At 40.0% G+C, this 17,247-nt stretch overlaps 1 protein-coding gene across 1 annotated transcript in view; it reads left to right on the top strand.

The window, feature by feature from the left end:
• necab3 (N-terminal EF-hand calcium binding protein 3) overlaps positions 1-14,373 on the top strand; it is a 31,898-nt gene extending 17,525 nt beyond the window's left edge. Inside the window, exons 5-13 of the mRNA XM_041034498.1 lie at positions 276-373; positions 1,965-2,101; positions 4,813-4,934; positions 6,368-6,447; positions 8,637-8,690; positions 10,219-10,331; positions 10,836-10,913; positions 11,558-11,649; positions 14,345-14,373. Of these exons, the coding sequence (XP_040890432.1) occupies positions 276-373; positions 1,965-2,101; positions 4,813-4,934; positions 6,368-6,447; positions 8,637-8,690; positions 10,219-10,331; positions 10,836-10,913; positions 11,558-11,649; positions 14,345-14,373 (803 nt within the window). The remainder of the gene's footprint in view (positions 1-275; positions 374-1,964; positions 2,102-4,812; positions 4,935-6,367; positions 6,448-8,636; positions 8,691-10,218; positions 10,332-10,835; positions 10,914-11,557; positions 11,650-14,344) is intronic.
• The last annotated feature ends 2,874 nt before the right edge of the window (positions 14,374-17,247 follow it).

Genomic DNA, 17,247 nt, shown 5'->3' with positions numbered 1-17,247 from the left:
TATAAATGAGCTACTCTTATAAAACAGGGTGAGTGTTATTGACGCATATGAAGATCAAATGCTTCCAACTCAACATGCTTATAAAACTAAATATGGATATATTTTAACCATTGCTGAGATATTTGCACTGTCCTTGCTATGGTCTTTTTTTTTTTAATTGGAATCTATCGTGGCAGAATATAAAAGTTTGTCTCCAACTTTCAGGAGTCAAAATAAACTTTTGATTGTTGTGACATTGCAATGGCACTGACACCTTGTTTCCTATTCACTATTAGATTATTTTTCTCAGCACCTGGGGGAGTATCTCAATGTCCTTTCAGCTCTGGAGAGCCTGAATGTTGCCATTTTAAAGGCAATGGATAAAACCAAAGAGGTAAGATTTCAGCAGAATTCAATACAACTTCTATTTTTGCCTCTGAAAGTTTTGTTATGAACCATTTAGTTGTATGTGAATTTGCCTTAATTCAGTCTTTTAATTACAAAAATACTAAAAACAAATGGTGAGGGAAGAGAAGTAGGTGTTCAAACACATCTACACACACACACACACACACACACACACACACACACACACACACACACATACACACACATACACACACACACACACACACACACACACACACACACAATGTGCTACAATTAGGCTTAGTTTAGTGCTGATTCATGGCAATCAGAGGAAATACTGGAATGCACAGATGAAGCCAACGCTGCACCAAATCTCCCAAAACTGACAAGTAAACAAAAAATGAATTAAATCCATTGCTTACCATTACACAGCACTTGATTTTATAATCCAATAATGTGGAAGCTACGCTTAGTTACTCTCTTAGCGAGAGTTACATGAGATTTAAACAACTCTTGTGTCTGTACACTAAAAATACAGTTAGCCTAGTTTAGCACAAATGCTGGGACATGGTGAAACATCTGTCCCTGCTCTATTCAAAGGTAAGAAAATCTGTCTACCAACACCTCTAAAGCATATTTTGATGTGCCTGCTGTTTCCCCGTCTGCAGTGTTTAGCTAAGTTAACAAGCTGCTCTTGGTACCCTCAAATTTACCATACAGAGGTAGAGAGAATGGTATCAATTCACTGAATTGAATCCACTGATATTAAAATGTTTTCTCTTTAATTTTTGCTGCTGTAGCATAATGCTGGAAATTCATGTGATACTCCATGTGCTCCAGTGTGTTTAAAAAACAGCCTTAATGATTAATGTGCAAACATTTTGCACAATCTAACAAAGTCAATACATTATTTAGCTGTAGATGACAAAATATTTCAAAATCTCTTTTTGAGATAACAACCTAGAATCGGGGACTTGAAATGTAACAGAAAAGACAGCAGCAGTGCTTGTTAAAGGAAGAGAGGAGAGGAGACGTCCTTAATAATTATGCATCCTGTCTTAATTAGATCACCTTGCCCCTCTGTTCTGGCTCTTTAAAGCTGTCAGAGTGCGAAAATCCATAGAGGATTGTGCAGTCGCTAGTTAGCAGCTGTGGTCTGTCACAGAGTGCTCTGGACTGCTAATCCCATGATGCATTTTCAGTAGAGGCTACTCGTCATTATAAGCTTTGACAAAGAGCTCCTGCACTGTTACTTCATTAGCACATTGCGTGAATACGGCTCCTGTGAGACTGTGCAGTCATGTTTGTGTTTGGGGACTCGAGCAGCAATTATGTCTCCTATTAAAGTTCCTCCAGCTTGGAATTTGGATATGCGTTACTAAATAATGTATGTGTTTTGAGAATTAATTAGCCAGTTAAAATGCAGCTGTCACACATTTCACAAGTGCCTGTAGTTGTTTTTGGAAAAGTTTTCAAATCATCTCTCGTTCCATTTCTTTGGGGTCTGTCTCGCCTCTGAGATGATTGACTTTGTCGTTGCTTCGTTCTGTTTGGGGATTATGTACTTTGACTTCCACTTCTCTGTGGCACTCTCTCTTTCTTTTTCTCTATCTCAGGAGTACCAGGGTTCCAGTGTGTTGGGCCAGTTTGTCACCAGGTTCATGCTAAGAGAGACATCCAGTCAGCTGCTGTCCCTACAGAGGTCACTGCAGTGTGCCATGGAGGCTGTGGAAGAGCAGAGCAGCCCTGCCCCGTTAGTACTGCAATATGACACTGTCTGTATTGTGTGTTACAGATTGTCAGACACTTTCCACACTGTACTATATTATAGACTTGACTAGTGCTCGGCCTTGCTGGCTGACAAGAATTCTGATTGGCTATTGCAAACATTTATCAGTTCAAAATAGGACCTCTGTGTGGTGTGGTGTTCTTAAAGTCAACTGCAATTGCCTTTAATCATAGCAATCTTTCTGTATCTTTATCCATGAGCATTGTATCGCTATAACATAAAATAGATGCTTCAGCTTAAACACAACCCAAACCTAACCTAATCTTAACCACCGTCAGGTCAGGTTAGGCAATTTTATTTTTTCAGTTTTCTGCCTGAAGTTTATTAAGGCTTCTTGAGCAGTAGAGCACAGCTTGCCTGCAGGTTTGAGCATGTAAGCTACACAATGAAAATTCCCACTTTGTTGTTCGGGTATGAGGACCTGCACTCTGCAGGCTGAAAATTGGAGGCAGAGACCACTGAACCCCAGCGAGGGGTGTGTTGTTAAATCAGTTTTTGGACAGGTTCATGCTGATGCCTGCAGAGTACTGATGGAGCGAGCTGTCAATCAGTGGAACAGCTCACTTTATGATGTCGCTTTTAACCAAATTCACCCGTGGCTTTGCCAAACCACAATCAGCAAAGCAAAATACATGTACTAAAATATACTGTGCACTATATTATCAAAATTGCCACAGGGAAGCAGTCCTGTAATGCATTATCAGTTAGCACTGGTCTAAGCAGTAAGGAAATTCATCTGATCAGTGCCTAGATGTTTTTCTTTCAAGGTATGTCTTTCAGCACAAAGCTTTGAATCTGCTACATTTTCACATTTGTTCAAACAGTTGCTTCACTAATAGGCATACTGCTTGAAATTCAGTATTTCTGTCAAAGAGCCCGATGCTTTCATTAAGTGTAAATGGAGCTCATAGAATGAAAACAGATCTAAATTGCTGTCACCAATTTGGGATTTGGTGAACCACTGGGTATGAGTCACTGGATGAAATGGTACGAGGGATTGCTAATTTTTGATATGCAAAACCTGTACTTAACACGTTTTTTCTATACATTGTAGTTCATCAAAGATTCTTATTAAAGAAATTCAATGCAGAAGATGCTCAGAGAAATAATCCATCACAGGCATTTAATGAACAGAAATCTGTCTGACCACAGGTCAATATCATGACAGATGGCTTCCAAACACTTTCAGTTGACTGTTAGCATTTCAAATAACATAGATACTTTCTCCACTTTTCACGGCCAGCCAATTTGGTAGCATGACTCGGGGCTGAGTTGTCTTATGCACTGTGTGTATCAGGGCTCAGCAGAGCTCTCCTCTCTCCCCTCTGGGTGCCACACTGGTATAATCGAAAATAATAGAGCGATTATAGCCAAGGTGAATTATTGAGAGGGGACTGGGGGAGGCAGAGGGTGAGCAGGAGGAGAAAGGGTGATAAGGGTGGCAATGACACACGGAGCAAGTGAGTTACAGAAGACGAGAAAGCAAAGAAAGATTAGAATACAAAGAAATAAATTTATGGCAGAATGGTGCAGAAAGTCTGAGATACTGTAGATGGAGAAAGGGAGAGAGGGGGCATACAAATGGATGTCATGAGGTGCTTTTAGGCATATTTTTTCTTACAGATTTTTGGAAAGAAAAAGAGCGAGAATGTGAGCGTTGGGAGGGGCAGAATTAGAAATATATTGAGTTGGCAACAAACAGCTATTTCCCTCTCCTCTGCTTCCCTGCAGCGGACTTATGGCTGCTGCAGTGGCCTTTGGGTTCTAGGCTGTTCTCAGCAGGAGAACCTCCTAGCAATGCACTCCCTCTGTGCTGTCAGCGTGACTCTGCACACACACACACACACACACACGCACACACACATGCACACACACAATTGTGAGCACACATGCAGACGCAACAAAAGGAGGGAGAGAGAGGCACACACTAACAAGAACAAACAAGGCATTTAGACACACAGAAACAGAGTGGCACACACGGAAGTGAAATCAAAGTATGCACACACACACACACACACACACACACACACACACACACACACACACTTTAACTGTCTGTCTCAAGTGTCATCCTCTCACAACCGCACAGTGCTTGACGTCCTGTCCTTGACACTCAGCATTTACACATGGCGATCACTTTTTCATCTACAACAGAGCTGTGTGTGTGTGTGTGTGTTTGTGTGTGTGTGGGGGGGTGTGTGTTTGTGTGTGTGTGTGTGTGTGTGAATATTTGAGTGTGTAAGCAGTGGGATTGCTCCTCTTTAACATCCAGCCTGTGGGTTAATAAGCACTGGTGTGTATCCGGCCCTTCGCTAAGTGTTTTCACCTCTATTCTGGACACTTCCTGTTTATCTCTGCCTCTGCACCATTGACTGCTCTTTCTCTCTCGCGTCAGACATCAACCTATCTCAGTTTCTGATTTAAATCAATTATTAATGCATCCTTCCTTACCTTGCTCCCTGTTTTCTCTATGTCTTTATCTTGCACCTTTTCCTCCTGTCTTTTTTCAATCCTCCTTAGTTTCATTCCATATCCTCTTCTTCATTCCCTGTGTGACTACCTTTGTCTGCCATACCTTCAATTTCTGTGTTATTTTTTTCCCCCACACTCCACTGACAGTTGCTGTCTTTCTCTCTGATGTTTGTCTCCCTGGGTCTCCACCGCTGTCATGGCAGAAGAGAGGTAAAGGCACCCGAACTGACAGCAGTACAGAGGAATGGCAGGCGGTGTGGTCGGAGGGTTCATAATAGCCTGTGCATGTCCCCATCAGATCCCTGCTCTGGCATCCTGACCACCGGTAAGAGGAATATCAAACTATATTCAAACTTATATTTATATATAAGTATATAAGTGTGTGTGTATATATGTATAAATAAACAATGACTAAGTCAGTGTTAGGACAAGGTTGGGGTGGATGGATGGGTAGACAAAACACAAGGCTTTCATACAGGAGACCGTTTTTAGAATCCTGTGTGAAGCCAATACAGTTTCTTATATCCATGACCTTTACTGTATGTTTATTATTGTTACCATTATGATGAATGTCCAGTGTGCCTGCTGCTGGGACACTCCTATGGGTCGTTTGTTCCCATATCTGGGGACAAATGACCTATATGATTCTTTAGGTTGGATGACTTGTTGGTTTATCATGTTCATGTTACAATTAACGCTTCGAGTTTAAGGCTGGAGAAATTCTATAGTTTTGATATTGTCAACAAATCTTGTGGAAAGACCAAAACCAGCAATGTGTAATTCCATCTTGGTCTCTTTCCACTTTCTGGCCGTGTCTGTGGCACTCAGACCCAAGACCACTGGCTCCTACTGAAAACTAAAAGCAGGTCATGAAGGAATAGCATATATCAGGCTGGGGCTACACAGTAGGATCTATTCATTGTATGTTCAGAGGATATGACAATGAAAAGAATATCACTTTATTCTTTGATTAAAAGTGGAAAATAGTGTCTTATTTCTATATGATGTCACTGACGTGCAAACACATGCAGAATTATGTCAAAGTCATACTACAAAGAAATATTTCTTACAGCATGATGATTTGATTAGTTTTACATTCCCATCAAAGCATATCAGTAATGAGACGTATGTCTGATCATCAGACATTTGGAGAATCGTGTTCAGTGGTGTACACATGGATGACTCCCATCACTGTCATTAGGACTGTGCATAATTAGAGCAGGCATTAAGCTTTCCCTGAAGGCTCTTTTCATCTACAAAGATCCTATTGACATTTTCCAGAGAAAACTATTTCATGTCGAGCCTTATATATTTTCTTCTTCACGAGTATTGATCGACTAAACATCAGATATTGAGCCCACAAAAACTGTATCCGTTTCACTGGAATACCCTTGTGAATACATAATAAGTAGTCTGAACCTGATTTTCATTACACAACAGTTGTTGTATAGGTGCAAAATTCTGTATTCTTTCACAGTTTCTCCCTGAGACTTTTTTTTCCCCACTTGTCAGCTGATGGAAACCATCTGTTTGGACATGACTGAATGGGGTCTCCTGACATCAATCAAATTATCAAACACAGAGCAGAAACTCTCAGCTGTGTTCTAACTCCATATTATACATCAATACTCTGAGGTGTACTCTACAGTATGGAGGCACTTCTACACTTACTCAAACCCAGTTAAAATCAGTGTACACAATGGAAGTGGATCATACATTTTCTGGTCACTCCAATGATTTAGTCTTGTGTTCTCTCAGGTGTGAATATGGAAGATGGAGAGAACTGGTGCTCCCAAATCAACAGGCTGCAGCAACTTCTGGATAAACTGGAGTGTCAGGTATGAAACTGTTCTTTATGTATATTTTGAAGTGGACAACAATGTATTTCTGGAACAGCGACCCCTAGAAATCTCTAGTAAAAACTCTCTTCTATAAATTCACATTGCTGTCGTGCCTCTTTACTTTTTGTTACGCGGGCTGCTGCCAAGAACACGGGGGAAGGACCCAAATGCAGACACCACAAGACTGACTGATGATTGACAGTGTCCTTTATTTAACCAAAAAAAAGTCACTGGCATAACGTCCTCGGCTAGGAAACAAAAATTCAGGCAACAAAAAAGTCATCCCCAGCGAGGTGGAACTAAGAAGCAAAACTTAAAAGGCAAAAAAAACATAGAAGTTCTTAAAGTCCAAAAGTGAAACATGAGGATCAACACAGGAGACAAAGCCAAGAGGATAAACAGGCAGAATCTCAGGTGCAGACTCAAGCTTAGGAACAAACATGACTACAGGGACAAGGACAGGGGAAGACAACAGCAGGTACAAACATGGGCACAAACACAGCAGGGACAGACTTGTGCAGGAACCCAGGGACAAACTTGAGCTTGACAGCAAGTGAAAAGAAGCAGAGGGAACAATGAGACTTATATACACAGAGGGTAACTGGCCACAGGTGATTCACATTAGGGCGGGGCAGACAATCACAATCAATCAGACAACTGCTGCTGGCAGTCAATTCTAGTTGAGTAATTATCTTTATCATCAGTTTGGTAACTATCTTTATCGATATACTTTTTTTTCTGTTTTTTTCTGTTATATGATTTAGCACAGTTTGTCTTTTCTCCTGTGAACCAGTTTTTAATTTTGCTTTGAAAGGTTCCATACAAATAAATATTATTTTTTATTATTCATGAAAGTGTAATTTAATCTCAGAGGCTGGGCACATGTGAGCACACAGCTTTAATATTTTGACACACTGGTCCAAAGGATCATCCATAGATGAAATGAATACACAACTTTCTATGAATACAAATATGTGACAATCATCAACTTTGTTGAACAGGTTGAATTGAATCAGTCAAATAGGAAATAACAAAATAACTAAGGCTGTTTTTCATTTTGTCACAAGCCTTCCTCCTTATTTTTTAAAGACATTTCGAATGTTGAACAGTTTCTGACAAATTATGCAGAGGATATGTAAAATGGAAATGCCTAATGCATTAGTTTTTCAAACATTGTTTTGGGGCACAGAAAAGAATTATGAGAAGTACATGACTGGACTACACAAGCAGCACTGCACACTGTGCATATCTCTGTAACAGTAACTGTAAACTGAGGCTACTTTCATGCAATTTAAAGATTGCGTACAACATGCAGATTTCATTGGGCTAGTTTGATGTTGTGTTTTATGTCTGAAACAAGGCATCAGCTTAGTGCTTGAATGGTTTCAAGCACTATTTAATTAAAATGTTTACTCAGCTTCACACACTGATAGAAATTTTTGTGTAAAAAAAGATGCTTTTCTTAAGATCTATGCATCTGCCAAACACAAAGCATGGTCACCTCTGTACCTCTCATCTTATTCTATATCCTGTGGCCCATTCTCACTGTCATGTCTCGAAACCTTTTCACACTCTCCTGCCCCATCTTCTGCTCCATCTCTTGCTCTGTCTGTTCTTTTCTTTAACTCCTGTTATTCTCATCTTTTGATATTAATTTTTCTCCTCCTTTCAATCTCTCTCTCAAACCATTTTTCTCTCTCTAGTCCTCAGTTTTGTCAACCCAGAGGGGCTCAGTGGAATATCAAAGCAATTCATAACCTGCAGGATGTTCTGAGTTCCATATCCATCCCCACACCTCAGTGCTGCTACCATACCAGGCACACACACACACACACGCACGCACGCACGCACACACACACACACACACAGCCTCTGTCCATCTCCCTCCCTTTCTCTACTCTCTTAAATGCAATGAGTTTTCTGCCTCAAAGGTTATGTTTGCTGTATACACACACACACACACACACACACACACACACACACACACACACACACACACACACACACACACACACTCACACACACACACAAAAGACCCTTTTATTTCATTTGATATATTTCATTATCCATAACATAGGTTACATACATCCCCAGGATAAGGTTGCAGAAAATAAATAGTGTGGTGAATTATATTTTCTCAGCAGATCCAAGAGCCTCTTCTCATGTTTGTTACCTTCTTGTTTTAGGGTCCCAAGTTGGAGCCACTCAAAGAGGACACGCTGGCCAGCACGTACAAGTCTGTAAGTCACCACCGATAACAGGGTTTCACCTGGAATACAGACCTGAGTGAAGCACTGTCTCTCTCTGTGTTTGCTTTTATTAAGCAGTTGCAGAGAGCGGTAAATTCTTACTTACTTTACATTAAATTGCACGCTGTACCTACGGTGTAGCCTGATGTGCACCTCCCTAAAAATATAACTACACATGGTGGCAACGCAGACCGCAACACCTGTGATTGGCCAGCTTGGTAACAGGTCATGTCTCTCTGTGTCCGCACTAGCACAGAAAATTGACCCTGCCTCTGCCTCAGTCGGTTCAATAGTCGTCAATCTCCTCCAGCGTCCTCTCTCTTTTATGTGTTGCAGTCATTTCAGTAAACGTAACTGTTGTTCAACATTTATCAGGTTCAGTTGCCATTGTTTGAAGTACATGCACAGTGGCATAGAAACCCCTGTTGCCAAGTGGCTCTTTGGCGGTGTAGCTGCAGAGGGACACAGACACACCGGCACACAACCAGGCATTCAGCATCACAGGCTGCTAAACACAACCAAAATGTAAAGCTTGGTCTCTACAACAACAACAACAAAAAAAAAATACAGAAGGATTTATTTAAAAGAAAAAAATCATTTTTGTGTAACATTTTACATTTTACAGACAACAGATTCACAGCAGTCAAACACTCAAGGTCAATCTATGTGGTGAGACCTTTGCTCTGTAATCTTGTAATGTGACACTTCCCTGCCTCTGCAAGTGGAAGGCAGATTCAAGTCTGTGAATCAGAGTTTGCAAAAGAACGCATAAGACAGGCTTTACTTTCCCCTGATTACAACAGTGACTCACTCTTGTATTGAATTGTTGATAAAGTAAAGAGGGCAGGAGGTTGAGGTGGCACACTGGGATCAAACATGCTGAAGTCCACTTTCCCCCAAATGCTGACTTACTGTAAGTTCACATTTAGATAGAAAAACCTGCCAGCTGCTGTTGTCGGTATATTAAAGGAAGAAAGCGACAAGCTACTCTAAAAAACACTTATGAGGTATCATGGCAACACAATTATTCTAATGCAGGTCTAGAGTCATTATTCTCTTGTGCAATCAGATTCATTATAATTTAGAAAAAGTCCCTGAATTTCACTGCAATTACTTTACAGATTGTGCCTCCGTCTTTCTTTCTTTACGCAGCTGTTTCCACTCCATCTTTGGCTAATGAACAAAATTGAAAGTACAAAAAAAAAGTGCCTTAAGTGAGTGGAATAAAGAAAGAGGCATCACGTTTATTTATTTATGTCTCATCTGCTGTTAGTGATGGCGAGATGTGTACCCTCAGGAAGGTACAATAAGTCCCCCATCAAGCGTTTCAGAAATATCCATCTTGACGTTATCTACACACAGGACCTCGGGGGGGAGTGATGTGAGCTTGATGCCTCTTCACACACACTCACACACAGACACACACAAGCAGAAACCGGTTCTTCTTCTGGACAGCCAGTTGTTTAATGTGTCATCTCATCTGAGTCCCCCTCTCTGTCTCTTGTCTTGTTGCCAACAGAACATCCTGCTGGTTCAGAGGCAGATGTCGGTGACCGATGAAGATCTGGACAACTTCCGGAAAGTTCTGAAAAGCTACATCGATGCCACCTCAGCCCACTCTGACAACCTGCAGTGAGTGCCTCCTTTGTTTTCTGGCAAACCAAGATATCTTTAAAAAACACTGAGCCAGGCTCTGCTGCTGAGGCAGCTTTATAAGTGTTGAGGCGATGTTGACTCAGGGGTTTGAGATGTTAAAGCTGATGGAAAAAATGAGGATGGAAAAAATACTTTTAATGAAGAAATCCCATCAGCATTTGTCATCAATCATCCTGAGATATTAAAGCAGCTCTTATGTGACCCTGAGCCGTTAACAGCTTGACTGTGAATGAAGTTTCACAGTAATAAGAGTTTAGTAGTTTCTGTAAAGTCACACTGTCTCTAACTTAATGAAAATGAGCCGTTTTATTTTTAATGCTCTGCTGCTTTCTTGTTTTTCATGCTGCCTAGATCTGACTGACATCTCTCTAAAAAGAGTCAAACTTTTTCATGTGATTTGTCTTTGCTGGGTGCAAGCTCTCTTTCATTTTGTATCCTCTTCTTGCCCCACTCTACTTTTCTTCTCTCTCCTGCTGTCAGTGTGTCCGTTCAGAAGCTCCCGGGAAAGTCGTGTTACATAATGTATGAGTTCTGGCAAGACCGCATCTCCTGGATGAGGTCAGTATGGTGTGTGTGTGTGTGTGTGTGTGTGTGTGTGTGTGTGTGTGTGTGTGTGTGTGTGTGTGTGTGTGTGTCAGATATTGGCAGACTGTTTGGCACTCTTAACTTTTTGATGGAAATGTTCCCCACCAGTGAAAATGAGCAGATGGCCCATCTCTCAGTTCGCACACACACACACACACACACATACACACATACACACATACACACATACACACTCAAGGATGCATCTTGGTTTAAAATGGAATCTATTCCATATACATATCAATGAATATATTAATCTGTCATTCGGGACATTTTGCTGTGCAAATTGTCCCGAATGTAAAAAATAAAAATGTGATTAAAAAAGAAACAACAAATCCTTCAATAAAAAGTAATGAACTTATACTTTCTTTAAATACTCTTTTCTTAGTAAAACAAAATCATGTACTTAAATACAGTCAAATATCTACAGACAACAAAAATAAACTGTCATTTTAAAATGCAGAATATCTCCCTCTGCACATTCCCTATTTGAAAAGAAATATAGTAAAGTACTGATTTATTTTGCAACAGATGATGCTCAAGTGACTTTTTTTGTCTTTATGTTTCTTTTTACTGCATTTTTCTTCCTTTCCCTCCATCATTGTCTGTCTCTACAGCTATCTGCAGTCCAACAGCAGTAAAGATTTCCAGCGCTGTGTCATTGACATGTTGGAGGATGCTGAAGTAGTATCTACTATGTTGCTCCCAGGTTTGTATATGTGTATATAGTCATTCGTATACATTCAGTATTACAAATGACAGTATGCTAATTACAGACTGTTTCAGTCTGTAATTCTTACTTTCTGTCTGCTCATTGCCTCTGAGTTCTGTCATTTTTCTGCTGCTTTCAGAGTCGTTTGTGATCATACTTTGCCAGGTCACACAAACAGGTCAACAGCAATCCCTAGTCTTTTGAAGAATATCTTTAGAAAAGTCGCCTGGGTGGATAGCAGGGTTGAAAATGATATACTGAGTTTGCCTCAAGAATCCATGTCAGGGATCTGCACACATCCACTGCACATTTCATGGCTCTGAAATTGCCTCATGACTTGTTATCCAGCCTTTCACTGGTCATCTGAGGCCATGCTGCAAAATGTTGAAATCAATCCAAGAACAGCTGAATTGAGGGCAACTGGATTTGGTTGTAGATAATTGAAGATGTTTCTCCTCTCATCCAAGAGGTTTATCCAGTTCTGTCTATCAGAAGTGAAGAAGTCTCTTGGGATAACCATGTCATCCAGTGTAGCCCCTTTTCCATATTGGCTACTTTTGGTCCTGGTGGCCAACTGACAGATTAGTAAATGTGGTTATTGCTCAATGTGCAATTCAGCTGTTAACTGCATTATTACATAATGCTTTGATGTATGATTATATGTTCAGATGCACTAAACCATCCCACCTGTGGATATCAGGGGTGTGTTTAGTATATCTGGGCCTCTAGTCAGTAACTCACTTTGGGAATTTCATTATTGGGCCTGAAGTTAGAAAATGTTTTCAAAACAGACATTTACTGTGCATATGCAAATATTGGATGTTTCTAAAGAAATAAAAAAAAATCCAAATGGGGATATTCTTTCCAAACACTCGGGGCAATGTTTACACTGCCTGTTGAAAGGTGTTGTCTGGTTGACAGATATGTGTGTATTATCAAGTTGTACACAGGGCAAAACGCAGAATAAGAAATGTTTTCTTGCCTTCTTTCACATTTGCATGTGGAGATAGGAACCTTATTCTTGGCAACATGACTTACATCTGACGCACGTAACTCAGTTTCTCATCATCACGTCGCTGACTCCTCAGCAGGATCGAGACATGGGAGAGTGCCATGAATCACTGCCACTCCAGCCCAGGCTACAATCATGACTCTTCTCTCTCATCTTGACATTTGATTAATTTGTTGCAAGCCTCTAAATATGATTCATAAAGCAGTAGTTTTATTTATTATTTCTGCCTCTTTGCGTCCATTTGCAGATGGTGATTTAGCTGTGTGGGCTGCCTGGGTTGCGATCGTTGCTAGGTTACCGTACATGGTTGTTTACTTCCACATTTGTGACACGCATGTATGCATGGTGACTGTTTCAGACATGAACTGCTGAGTTTTGGTGTAAACACAGGGATCAGAAATGGGTCACATTTGAAAGCAGGTATAAACAGATAGTGAGGAATAATCAGATACTGGAAAACAGAGTCAAGCTGGACGTCAAGAAGAACAACCTAAACACAGCCAAATGTTAAGCGCTTCATGAGGATACTTGCAGGAGTGCGGCTTGTGTGTGTCATTCAATTAAAAAAATGTGTCTAAAAGAAAAACTAATTAAAATCATATCATAAAATCATGAACACAAAGTGGAATTTATTTGAAATAGTGCAACTAAAATAAATCTGTCTACTTTTACCTTGTTTATTGTTTACTTAACAACAAAATTTTCAAAAAAAATTTCTTTAGTACTCATTAGATGCAAACAGGTTTGTTTTGTGTGTGATCACTGACAACCAGTAAGGAGAGATTGTGTTCTGTCACCATGAGTGAAGGTCGTGGCATGTCGGGTGTGTCATCTATCTGCATGAAGTGTTTTGGTGAGTTTTGAGCTTTGTTCTTAGTCCAGGATTTTCAGTGAAATAGCTGTTAAGTTGTGTCTTATAGAGCAGCTCAGGAAGGAAAACATTATTAGTAAGTTACTTTGCCCTGAATGTCATATGCGTTTCGCTGCTGAGAATGCAAGTGAAGCCACCATACACTGACTGAGAGGAAGAGGAAGGATAGTTTATGAGGTGTACGTCAGGAGCACAGGAAGGAGTCGACTCTGGAATCAATAATAGAAAAATAAATAAAACACAGCATTGTGCTGCTCCTACCTGCGGCTATTATTGTCTGTGCCACTGTCACCGAACACTGCCTTCATATACAAAGGAGGAGCTTTGTACCAGCAGTCATGTTTTTTAAGGACATTGTTATCCTGTCCAACTTTCTTTGATTACCACTGAGAAACTGTTCAAAGCATGAGCAAGTTCTGCTTTCTGACTGAAAAGATACATAAGCACCAAGTTAAACATACTGTAAAACTGTTTGCTTTGTATCTGCCCTGTGTTTTTTGACATTCATGAAAAAAAAAGATGGGGTTAGTTTGAAAACATTAGAACTATGTGCATACAACCAGATGACCTTAATGTACAATATGTCCTGCTTTTATAGATGTGTTTTCTGCAGTATATTTGTTATTTGGCAGATAGATACGATTGAGCTGATAAATTGGAAAAATCAGTGCTTAATAAAATGTAAATTAAGTTAATGCTTTTTAAATGTACCCTGACATTTCCCCAAGGAGTATTAAATTGCCCTGAGTTGTACAGCAGATTGCCGTGAGGTGACCTAACTTTCTCTCTTTGCATGTGTGTTTCCTCAGCTTCCTGGTGGATTATGACTAACAACTAACAACTGAATCCAGAATGTCACATCTTCTGCCTACACTGTCACACGGACAAAGACACACTGGCGCAGCAACCCACCCACCCGCATGCACACACTCACACACACACAAATATGCTCACACACACACACCGAAGAATTCAAAAGGCATCCATGTGTTTGAAAGCAACAGGAGACAGAGACAATGACATCGCCCAGCATTCTCCAGCAGCATCTTTTAATGTTCCTCTGTCTTCGACTGCTCATTATTGTGCTGCTTATATCAAAAGGGGTAGTTGACACCCTATAGCCGATCTATAGACTTGAAAGTGACTGATTCTCTGCAATGCATAAGCCAATTTTTTATTTATATTTTTACTTATAACCCTCACGTGTGCTGCGGCCTCCTTTTCTCGTGTTTGTCTGAGAATATTCCAGTGCAGAACAAGCAAAAGACGCTAGAATAGGCTTCTAGAGAAAACCTAAATTGGAATGAAAATTGCAATGGCAGTAGTGTTTTGAGCTTTTGATGAGTTGTTTACCTATGAATACAATTAAACTGGATGAAAAAGCAGAGAGGAGGAGGCGATGAAGGGTTACTGCAGCCTAAACATGCATGCTGATGACTGTGGCCACGAGCTTTCAGGAATAGTTCCTTTCAATCCTGGCTGTATATGTTGTATGATACTGAAGCATTGTTTCTTTTTCATTTAGCTACCTTACTGTCATGTGCACATAATGCCAAAAAAAGCTGTTATTATAAAAGCTGCACTAGCCCTTACATCTATCTACAGTATTGCTAGATATAGTGGTCAGTTATTTCCGTTAGTTACCTCTCCTCGTTCTTCAGTCTGAGGCACATTCTTTGTCTCAAATGTAAAAGTGTCTCTAAAAATGTGTGTGTGTAAGGGAATTAACGCTTTGTGAGGAGATTCATTGTATCGCTACATTATAAAGAGAAAATATATTTAATGTATCATGTACTTATTTTGATCATGGTAGAACCCATTCCATCTGTACATATGGAACTCGGATTCATATTTCTGTAGTGCTTTGGTTTAGTAATGAACACCCCATAATTGTAAACAAACTGAGAAGCAACTTTAATAAATCATTAAAGCTACGAATTGTTTGTTTTGACAAGTGAAAATGGCTCTGAATCCTAAGTTTTGACAGATATGCCATATTTCCATCTTTTTTTTTAATTCTTTTAATTTTATTATTCATGGGAACACAAAAGACAGGACATCGGCAGGATCAGACAGAGAAAAGACAACAAAGAACACAGTGTAGGTATATGTTTGGGTATGTTCTACACCATTCAGTCGAGAAAGTCATATATATATGGAGGTGGGGTCTTGGGTGAGTGCTGTGGGAAATAATGGAGGACAGAGAAATAAATAAAAATATAGTAAATAATTAGAGTTGTAATTTTTTCCACTACAGCCACTACTATCACCAATAAACTGTTTTTAGTGAAAAAGCTCCAAAAACCCACTGCACTCTACCTGCTTGGCAAAAAACAGCATACCGACACAGCCTTTAGCAGCTAAAGAGACAAATATTTTCTTCAGGCAATGGTGGACACTGAAAGCAGAGTTAAAAGAGAGTGAATATTGCTTTAATTTTTGCCAGCAAGTTTGTCATGTCAAGTTAAAAAAAAAGAAGAGTATGATATGACAACGTTGTGTTCTCTAATTGTTTCTGCTGCCCTCAAGGGGCCAAACACAACAAAAACATGGTAATTTGACTTAGTGACAACACAAAAAAATATTGATTGATGCAGCTTTAAATAGATTCACCACTGTACTGTATCTCAGTTGATTGCACATATCAGTTAAGTCTGAACATAACTGTTGTACAGTGAAGGAATTCAAACACACCAAAAAGTGATAATGAGAAAAAGAAGAAAATCCCCAAATTAGCCTGAAGTCTGGCTAAAGTCTGGCTCACTCCATTTCTCTCAGTAACCTTATTTATCAGTGTTTTGTGAGCTATGAATTTCCCACAGTGCTAAAAATAAAGACAGCAATCCCAGATTTATCTTGCTTTTTAATCCCAGGTTGGGAGCCACTGCTTTCCACCATCATACAAATTGAAGCTTTTGTCTTTCCACTGCTGCAACAGAAGGTTTGCAACATAAATGTAACAGTGGTGCACTGCAGCAGATGAACTGGACTTGGGATGCTGCATGCGTCTAATTTATTGTGAACTCACTCAAGGCTACATATAAAGCTCAACAGAGCTGTATGTGTGTGTATGCTTTTCCCTTTGTCATGACAATAGTTGAAGGCAGAAGAGTTACAAGCTCCGAATAGCAATAAAAAGTACAGATCCCTCCTTACAGCCAGTATCGAGTTATGACAGGAACATATAATTGCTGGAATTTCTGAAATTGTTTGTGTCACATTTGAAAATGCGCGCACAGGCCCAGAGGCTGGCACATCATTGCACTGATTGCCGGGGCTGTAATATTTGATTGCATGATTGATGTCGGTGAATTGAAGCCCTCTCATCTTTAGCTTTCCGTCAGGCAGGCCGTCTGTGTGCCGGTAAGGCAGAATGAATATGTAGTGGCCATCAGGGCAGCCGTGTAGATGAGGCTGTGAAGATGTGTACCCACACCTCCTGTTCTTCGTCTGTTCTTTGAAATCCTGAGGGGCATGTGTTACCACTGCATCTGTTTCTAACACTAGAGAGGAGCATCTATATTACAGTAACTTATATGTAGCAAAAAAGAAGCATACCTTTTGACATGGGCAGATAAGCACTGAAATGTACTTTCTAAACACAGAGCAGATCATTGGAGCATTTCACTTTTATGAAACATGCTTATTTTGTCTCATATCAACTCTTCTCCCAAAAGCAGCTGATAAATATAGCTGCTGTGAAACTAATTGA

This window comes from Toxotes jaculatrix, chromosome 3, assembly GCF_017976425.1.
Source record: "Toxotes jaculatrix isolate fToxJac2 chromosome 3, fToxJac2.pri, whole genome shotgun sequence".
NCBI classification, from domain to species: domain Eukaryota; kingdom Metazoa; phylum Chordata; class Actinopteri; family Toxotidae; genus Toxotes; species Toxotes jaculatrix.
This window is presented reverse-complemented; position numbering and strand designations above follow the sequence as displayed.